Source organism: Patagioenas fasciata, chromosome 4 (assembly GCF_037038585.1).
Source record: "Patagioenas fasciata isolate bPatFas1 chromosome 4, bPatFas1.hap1, whole genome shotgun sequence".
In the NCBI taxonomy this organism is placed as follows: domain Eukaryota; kingdom Metazoa; phylum Chordata; class Aves; order Columbiformes; family Columbidae; genus Patagioenas; species Patagioenas fasciata.
This window is the reverse complement of record NC_092523.1, coordinates 80,729,381-80,738,984: the sequence shown is the minus strand read 5'-3', so window position 1 is coordinate 80,738,984 and position 9,604 is coordinate 80,729,381. Positions and strand designations below refer to the sequence as shown.

General features: G+C 52.2%; 1 protein-coding gene across 1 annotated transcript; it reads right to left on the bottom strand.

Annotated features, from left to right (window-relative positions):
• Positions 1-3,938: 3,938 nt before the first annotated feature.
• Positions 3,939-6,741, bottom strand: LOC136101189 (16 kDa beta-galactoside-binding lectin). Its single transcript, XM_065837095.2, has 4 exons — positions 6,472-6,741; positions 4,937-5,016; positions 4,652-4,823; positions 3,939-4,152 (listed from the first exon to the last, which is right to left on the bottom strand). The coding sequence occupies exons 1-4, from the start codon at positions 6,565-6,567 to the stop codon at positions 4,009-4,011; spliced, it is 492 nt and encodes a 163-aa protein (XP_065693167.1). The 5' UTR covers positions 6,568-6,741; the 3' UTR covers positions 3,939-4,008.
• Positions 6,742-9,604: the final 2,863 nt, after the last annotated feature.

Sequence of the window (9,604 nt, the reverse complement as noted above, 5' to 3'; positions counted from 1 at the left end):
GCGTGGTTAAAGCCTCTGCCATGTTACAGGATGGGGAATTGTGTGGTTGAAGCCTCCACCATGCTACAAGAAAGGGGAATTGTGTGGTTAAAGCCTCCGCCATGTTACAGGATGGGGAATTGTGTGGTTAAAGCCTCCGCCATGTTACAGGATGGGGGAATTGTGTGGTTAAAGCCTCCGCCATGTTACAGGATGGGGAATTGTGTGGTTAAAGCCTCCGCCATGTTACAGGATGGGGAATTGTGTGGTTAAAGCCTCCATGATGCTACAAGAAAGGGGAATTGTGTGGTTAAAGTGTCCCATGCTCCGCATCGCAGCAGGGGCCTGTTAGCAGGTAAGGCAGCTTAGCGTTAGGGCTGACTTTTTGAGAGACAGAAGTTCATTTGGCTTGTAAATGGTGAAACTGGGGCTGAGAGAGCAGGAGGTGAGGAGACCAAGACAGGACACGACTGTCCGCACGCTCTTGCAGAGCCGGCTGGCGGTCACCTTTTCATTTTGTACAACAGATGTCGGTTAATTTCGTACCTCTGTTGTTTGGTAAGAATTGCCTTGCACCTTTTTTGCTTGTCAATTCCGGAGGGGAGTGACCCAGCTGGCTTCCCAAGCCCCCCAGACTGGCTCACCCGTCACCTCCCCAGCGCTCTCCTCGCACACCGCACACGTACTGACACCATGTGCGGTTTCTGGGTGCACCGTGCCCTGCAACTGTCGTTTGGGCTGTGCTGAACAGCCTCACATGCTCGTGGAGCCGCAGAGTCACTCGGATGGCCTATTTCTGTCAGGTGAAGTTAATGCCAACTGCTCAGGGAGAAGTTATTTTTTGAGAATACAAAGCAGCTGGTTTCTCTTAGCCACCAGTACTCGTTTAGCTCCTGCATGAGATTTTCATTCCTCACTAACATCTACTGTTTCCAAACTGATCTCTTCTGAAATTGGATATTTGTTCTCCTCTTCTGAGACACAAGGTTACTTAATACTTAATTTGTGTTCACGTTATAAGACAAAGACTCACATCTGTTCCCCGAGGTTTTTGCTGCCCCCTTTTCCCTGCCCCTCATGCCGTAAGGTAGGCAGGCGGTACAGCTTTGGTTCCTGGTGAACAGCCAGGGATAGAGGGCAAGCTGGGACTAGGAAACTTTGAGGATTCAGCACATACACCCACCTCAACAGGGGCAGTGCTGCTTCCCCCACGCTCCCCATGGTCTCAGTGCTTGGGCAACCAAGGGGCCAGCTCTCCTTGCAGACTCCGCTCTTCTCTCAGATGTGTTTGCTGGACTGAAAGATAAAACTCCCACCCTTAGGCCGTGCTGTGGTGCTTTCTGCTCCTCCCCAAAGCAAGAAGCGCTCGGGGTCCTCCCCAAGGCACCGACAAGCCAAGTTCACCATGCACTTCCAGGAGAGTACTGGCAGGGACAAGCCGTGCTTTTACTGTCCCTGTGACCCTCTGCCTTCAGCAGGGCGTAGCGTTCTTGCTTTCCTGAGCGCTCCAGCGGAAGAGGCTTGTCATGGATCCAGGAGCCAGCCAGGGCACTTTGCATTTACTCTGCCTGTTTACCAGTGTTACTTAGAGGAATAGGAGTAATTAAAGCTCTGGGACACAGGAGAACAAAACTCCAAAGGCAGGAAGCACTGGCAAAGGCTTGCTTCCTTCCTACCCTTTCTCCTGGTTTGTGGTCTTCTTAGTGGTAACTGCCAGTGTTAGGAAGCAGGACAAGCCTAATTAACTGTTGTGGAAAGCAGAAGATGGGGGCAGCCCCCATGAAGGCACTATTTGTACCCTGAGCATAGTGGTCAGGAACACTTGTGGCCAATGTACCTAGAAGTACTGCCATCTTGACAGGTAAAAATGAGATCAGTTTGGTTCATCAGTGCTGACAGACACACACTTCATCTCCTCAGGGCAGCCAGCAGCAGAGATGGCAGAGGGAGCCGCTCTGAGCTCTCCTGTCCTTTTACAACATGGAGGCCTTGTACCTTCAAAGAACTTGTGCACTTCTGTGTACCCTCAGCCAGGTATTTACACACAGGGACAGAGCGGGGAACAAGACAGAAAGCCATCCTCTTCTCCCTCACCCATCCCTTTTGGAGGTAGCCTTCCAAAAAATTCTTAAGACTTATTTGACAAGGGAAGGCATAAGCAGGACTTGTCTCATGCTTTACATAGTAAATCCATCCTATCCTATAAATAACGCAATAGATGCAGGACAGGAATTCTAAGCAGCATTATGTGTGTCCCTGTCAGTGTGAAATGAGATGGCCCTGCTATCTTTGTGCTACCCCACGCAGCAGCTGGGTACAGCAGCCCTTCCCCACCCACCCAGCACACAGGGAGTGGAAACTGCTGACCCTGTGACACTGCAGCAGAGCCCTGTGGTGCTCCCCAGAGGAGCAGGTGCCCAGAAAGCCTCCTGCCTTTTTGCAACCAAGTCCTTGCTACCATGAGCTGCATCAGCTCTAGAGTACAAGAGGAAGAGCTGTGGCAGAGCTGCAAGGCAGCCTCCACAGCACGGGTTATCAGAGATTAGAGGGCATCAGTAAAGCAGTAGGGTCCACGCTCCAAAGCCAATCCCCCATCGCTCATGGGGTGCCCAGCTCTGGGACAGCTACTGCAGTACACATCTGGACAGTGTTACTGCCACGCACCACTTGTGCTGGCTTGAAGGGAACAGGCTTGCAGCCTCTCAGCCTCCCCATACACAGCCTTCAAATGGCTGAAATATTCTGCAGAGTGCTATTGTCCCCACCCACACAACTGGCTCAACCGCTCAGCTGCTCAAAATAGCAGGAAATGCAGCACTGGTCTACCACAGCCCTGCTGCGAGAGATGAGCCAACAGGAGTCTAATTCCCCCACTTGAGCAGCTCTTGGCTAAGGCAAGACCTCCCCCCAGCACAGTCCCTTGCCAGCCGAGCTGCACTGGGGCAGGACTGTTGCAGCTTTGGTAGCCACAGAGCCAGCCCCCCACCCTGGACCACCTGCCCAGCTCTCCCCAGCAGACAGGGCTTCTTTACCTGTCATCAGTCCTCTAACACTGCAGTAGTCCCCACTCAAGCCATCTTAGGTGGGCACAGCTAGCAAGCATCTGGGGAATAGCAGTACAGACACGCTCCAAGGCATTGAATGAGCTGAGCAAGGAGGTTGTAAGCCGAATGGACCATTTACTCAGCTCTTTAAGTCTGCTTAACTGCAACTAGTGCAGGGGTACCTCTTGATATGGGCTGCACCTAGAGCTTAGCAGTCAAGTGCTGCAGCCACTGCCCCACAGGCTGCTACATGGCTTGTCACCCACAGCTGCCATATTGCCAAGCCACTGACTTCAGGGTAGAACAGGACACTGGGTCTCTGTCAGTGTCAAGACAAAGCAGCAGGGACAGCCTGGGTCTTCTCGAGACCTCTGTCAGGCTTGACTCCAGGGTTCACCTTTCATTCCATGTCTTGTCACCTGGCAAGTGCAGTTGCCTGCTCTTCTCTATGCCTTAGTTACACTAGCACCAGCCTGCAATGCACCCAACTGCTGAGCATGTCCTTGGAAAGCAAAGCCATTTGCGAGAGCACAAGCCATGCCCTGTCCCCAGTCAGTCCCCCATCCCCAGCAAGGACAGGTGAGCAGCACTCCCTGGCCAGAGATGGCACAAGTCGTGCCCAACAGATGTGTGTGAGCATCCCTGGCACAGCAGCCTGGCTGGGACTAGTCCCAGAACTTACAAACCAAACAGCCAGGGACAACTCACTGCAGCAAAAAGGGTCAAGGGAGCAGCTGCTGTGAAGGTAGCTGTATTGGCAATAAATCATGCTTGGCCTGGCATGTGATCTCACTCTGTACCAGCTGCAAGGCCACGGTGTATACAGGTACAGAGATGGATCAGTAGCCCTTCCCATTGCCCACCCTTGTGACACACACAGGAGCAAGCAGATTAGAGCAGGAAACAGCTGAGGAAGCCATTGCAAGTTTGCATTTATTTCGCTATGCAGGAGGGAGAGAAAACAAACCAAACCAAGCTATAGCTGTTAGTGGAACTTAATGGCTTTGACTTTAAAGTCACCCTCCACAGCCAGGTATTCAATTTTCTCCATGCCCAGCCGATTGGGGAACTGGAACTCCACCTCAGGCAGCTTCACCGTTGCCTCCAGTTCATTGAAAGAGATGCAGATCTGTAGAGAGCCACAAGAAGGAATGCTAACACATCACAGCTCCCAAGCCTTGCTCCCGCTCCCCACTCCTGCCAGCCAGTGCAGGACAGATGAGGTGGCTGTGGGTTTCTAAGCCATGCCCACTAGCTCAGCAGCCCAGCAGAGGCCTGGAGGGGAGGAAGCTTGTTTGCTCTGCCCAAGGTCAGCTCCAGGCTTCCACCACGAGGGGATGAGACAGATCTAGTCTGAATCTCAGCTCAGTGTTCTAATTGTTCTTAACTGCATGGCTTATAAAGGAAGGCCAGAGATGAGCACTTAATGTACCTGAGCTGTTGGGCATTGACTTGAGCAAAGCAGATCTAGACAGCTGGTTGGCTTCCGCTGGGAGTTCTTCCCTTATTATTCCCCTTTCCATGCCTGCCTGTCCTCCACCACAGAGGAACATGGCAGCACTAAAAGCTGTGCCCTTAGCCCATTAGCGCTCTGTGCCAGGCCCTTGCGCGCACCCAGGGAGCCTCACCTCGATCTTGTCACCATGCTGGAAGGGAAAGTCCGCCTTCCTGTCCTCCTCACCCCACGCACCATCCTCCTTCGAATTGCACACGATGGTGTTGACATCCCCATGGCAGTCGAAGCGAGGGTTGAAGTGCAGCATGAGGTTGCTGCTGTCCTTCCCTACGTTCACAGCAAACCTGGGGAGACAGAAAGGTGGTGCAAACGTGGTACCTGCCCAGGAGCTCCAGCTACCCAATGCTAACAAACTTCGCCCAGGAGCTCAGGCTCAATTCACCACCTCCTCACTCACCCTTTGGCATCAGACAGGATCTTCCCTTTGACTTTGATGCACTCTCCAGGCTGGATGTCCAGCTGAGTAACAACCAGTCCCTGTGGGGTAAAGCACAGGCATTAGTCTCTCCTAAGGCCAGCCTACCAGCCCTGCTTGGGCCAAGGCACAAACCCACTCTGGCAAACCCAAAGCTATCTGCAGTTTAGTGCTAGGGGAAGGGCTGAGTCAGGCCAGGTGTCTCTCTCAGCCCCTGCAGGGAATCCTAGTTCACAGCCACCACCCCACTGAGATCTCCCACCCCACCGAACAACGTAAGCTGACAAGGAGGTAGTTCAAGCCACTTTAACAAGGGCAGGATACAGGCTCCAATTTACACACTGCTGATAAAGACATCTTCACAAGCAAGCTTGCACCTGCAAGTCAGCAGCTGCCAGAGCCATTAGCACAGGATTAATATTAGTTAGGCAGTTTTTCTGATACTAGGTAGGTCTCCAAGCAACAGAGGCCACCAAAAGAAGTGTGTCGTCTTGACTTGGAGCATCCTACACAGAGAAAGAGGGGTCAGTGGAGTCCACTGCTGGCTACAACCCAGTAAAGCAGAACAAACGCCTCTCGGGAAGCTCCCATTTCAAAGAGGTCTCGTTCTTTTCCTCACAGCCAGGTTATTCGCTCCCCCAGCCGCATACCCCCAAAACATGACTTAACATCACTCATCTCCCTCAGCTAAGAGGAAGACACTGTTCAGTCAGGTCAGGCATAACTCAAATTAGGCTTTGCTCTCTGTGCTCCAGACCCAGGTGCAGTGACGCTGAGCTCCACACGTCAGATATGGCAGGGAGACTAACTGAAATTAAGTCATATTGTTTACTTGGGCTGTTTCTCCCTGCCTGGCTTGTGCAGGCCCATGGGCAGGAGCTGGCAGCTGCTCTGGAGCCCAGAGCAGCCCTAGAACTGTCACCCAGCCCCAACACTGCTTGTCCTCACGTCTGCTGTGCCCACTGCAACTGCTAAGGTCAGATTTCCCCCAGCTGCTAAACTGCTTATTGTCATAGGCCTAATGCTTCCGTCTGTCTCTATTTCTAGTGAGGTGCTGGAGCAAAGGCTGCAACACAGCCTCCGTGCCCAGGGGGAGCTTTTGAGAAAGGAGAGCTAGGGGAGGGTCAGAATCAACTGCCAGCCAGCTTTCCTCTGCTCTTGCACTATGACATGGCCCAGTCCCATACCCAAAAGGCATTTTTCCAGAAAGAAAATACCAAGAAAAAGCCACAACATTACAAAGGGTATTCAAACTGTAGAGTTGCAAATGATCTCAAGCCTTTAGAGTACTCAAAGATATAAACATGCATTAAAACAGCTTTGCCACTTAGATAACACGCTAGAGAAGAAAAACTGCTGGTCAGCCCCAAGTATTCCTCCCACAGCCATGTATCATTATAGCATTTCCTCTCAGCTAATCTTTTCCTCCTCCTACCTCTGGCACCGAGCCCAAAGCCCACACAAACCAAACCCTCACCCTGCTTGCCGCACCAGCGCGGCTTGCGAACGGCACTCACTTGCTCCATGCTGCAGCCACCAGCCCACCAGGCAGAACACCCCCAGACCAGGCTCCGCAGGCACTCCCACGGCTTAAATCGCTTGGGCAGGACCATCACATGATGGGGGGAGGTGAAGAAGGGGATCAGTTGCAGCTGCTCGGGGCTGGAGCTGTGACAGCCATTGAAAGTGGGAGAGCTCTGTCGATATTGTTCCTTGCAGGCAGGACGTGTACGATTTTAAAAGCTAGTGGTTGTTTGCTTCTGCGTGATCCTTGCAGTCCTTACTGCAAGCTGTTCTAGCTGCTGTGTGGTGTATGTTGGCCCTTAGCCCAGGAGCTCGAGTGTGGCTCTCTGCCTGCTTTTTGTTAAGTGATCTCTGTCTAAAATCACGGTTCAAGTCCTCACGTTGCTGCTGCAGTATGTGCATACACGAGCCTGGGCTGACAGGAGCCCCTCAGTACAGGTGGTCACTACTCCCAGTTAAGTAAAACCCAGGTTTGTTATATTCTATACCAAAAGTTCTGGAAAGCTGAGGCTGTTTGCATGGGGCACCACTAAGTGTGAGAATTCAGGCTGCAGCTTTTGAAAAGTGGCATGAATTCGCTGGTTCCATTCCAATTGCAATAGACTCCAGAGGGAAAAGAGAAATGCTTTGTTAGCGGAGAAAGAGGCCGGGCAGGCAGGGCTGAGTGCAGCCCGCGAGAAAGGAGGCTGCTCTCCCAACGCCCGCTTCTCCCCTTTGCTGTGTCTCTGAAAACTGCACAGCATCACTGCCCCAAGGAACTTTGCAGCGCAGGGAGGTGAGGCTCGGAGCAGCTGTGGTGCTTTGTGGGTCTGTGTGGCTGGATCAGCTGGGTGCCACCTATAGCTTTGAATTTGCTTTAACAGGGTCTTGAGGCTGCTGTGCCTCAGTTTCCCTCACACATGAAGTGACATTAATGACACTCAGCTTCACGATCCCACTTGTGAAACTTAAGTCAGAGCTGCTGTATAAATGCAGTGTGCTACTTGTTGGTTAAGCCACGACTAGCCTGGAGACACCTATCTGCAGCTAACTTTGGGAAGGGCTGCACCAGGCAGCTTAAAAAACAGCTCAGGAATTAATGGCTGAGTAGCAAAAGGAACCAGGCTGCCGCACAGGAGGCTGCTGGACCTTTATTAGAGCAGTTCCACTGATAATCCAATGGCATCCTGACTCCATCTTTTGCCTCTGATATCCCTCACACCCATTTCGGAGCACTCATGAGACATATCAGCATCCCGTATGACTCTGGGTGAATTAAAGCTGAGCTGTGTTTGAACTAGAAAGTCACAAGCCTGCATTGGAGCCCTGTGACCAGGGTGTGTAAAAGAGGGCAAAACACTGACTGAAAGTGCTGTAGGCGCAACCCCACGCATGGTCTCACTTCCAAGTAGCTTGCCGGCTGTCCTGTGTGTACGCAGGAGCCGTGCTGAAGTCAGGAGTTAACTACAGCAGCAAACCTGGTTCAGGTGCAAACACCATGGAGAGCAGGGCCCTCCACAGACAGTTCAGAGAAAGCCCAAGTAATTCCACCTTAAGTTTGCCCCAGTCCCTGGTGTGATGTTGGCTGGGATCACGTGTTACAGACGGGCTTTGGGCGCCTGCTTTCTGTGTGCCTGAATTACTGTGCATTTGTTCTGCTCGCTGCCACGTGTGAGGGGTTGAGCAAATTCTGCTTGGTCGGTTGAGTTTCGGTGTTTGTTTTCCATTCAGCTATGCGAAATCCCTGGAGACTTTTCTTCTCCTTCCAGTGCTCTGGTGTTTCTGGAGCCAGAGCTGCTGCTGAGGGCACTTGTGACGCTGGGGCTGCGCAGTGCCATAGCGTTGGCCATTCCGATTCGCCTTCTGAAACACGCGTTTCTTGTGAGCTGCTTTTCTGGCCTGAAGTGTCCTCCTCTGACCCTTTCCTTCAGACAGGGAAATACCCTTCTAATAATAGGTGAGGACTGTACTGTTTATTTTCCTTGAGTGCTCTGCCCTGGCAGCCTCGTTGGTTTAGCAACAAACCCTTTGGTTTTACCCTAATTTAAAGTACTCCTGGCCTTACACACTGCGAGATTGGACCACAATGCTGAGGTGCCCACCCCTCCTCCATTTTTCCTGGGCAATAAAGTAATGGTGGAGGGGCAGCAGAAAGAACGTCTTCCCTTTTGCAGCACCCAGTGAAAAAAAGTGGATTTGCTTCCCTTTCAGAGGGTTTGTAGAGGGAGACAAGCTGCAAAGCGAAGTCACACCGCCCAGCCACATCCCATCAAGGGTGACCCCAGACCCTCCGCACAACCTGAGGGAGGGGACACCTTGCATTGCTCGCAGAGAAGGGACTCAGCCCAACGCCCGGAGTTTGGTGCCTAAGGAAAGTCATAAAGCTCACAACAGGCAGGGGATTAGGGTGTGCTTTGTGGCCTGGGGGGCAGAAAGAGAGATGCTGCGCTACGCAAGCTGCTTTTGCAGCTGGAACCAGCAGGTGATGCTCTGAGAAGAAACCCTGGGCAGGAACCAGAAAGCAGAAGAGCCCAAGTTGGGTTACTCTGGCTGGTAGCAGGGGACTGCAATACATACAGGCTCTGAGAGAGGGGCTGGGGTGCATACAGCGTACGTGTTCCCATTTCCAGGCGTTACTGCTCTCTGACGTGCTTTCAGGGAAGTCTTGCACCCACCAGGCAGCTCTGGCGGAGGCAGGGAGGGAAGAGTCACCTCCTGCTCATCTGGAAGGTGATGCTCAGAGCAGTTTTCCCCTGTGAGGAACATTAGGGGTGCCCTCCCAGCACACAGCGTTCTTGCTTGAGGACATGGGCCCTGCTCAGCACCAGATCCCCAGCCCAAACTCTTGATTCATCATTTGCACACACTGAAGCCAGACAGCTGACCAGTCTCATTTTCTTATAACAGTTCCTAGAAATGCCCTGGATTTGCTTTTGAAAATTGTAAATGCCAATTTAATAAAGAACATGCTCATTATGATTCTGTTTACTCTTCCACAAGAGAAAACACACCCTAGCCCTTAGCAAGTCATAACCCCAGCTGGTCACTCCTGTCATTAGATATGGCTTACCCTGTTTTCGGAAGGGCTGAGCACACACCTCTGCTGCGGGATGGCTCAGGAATGAGGGGTGTGCTCTATCCTGCGTG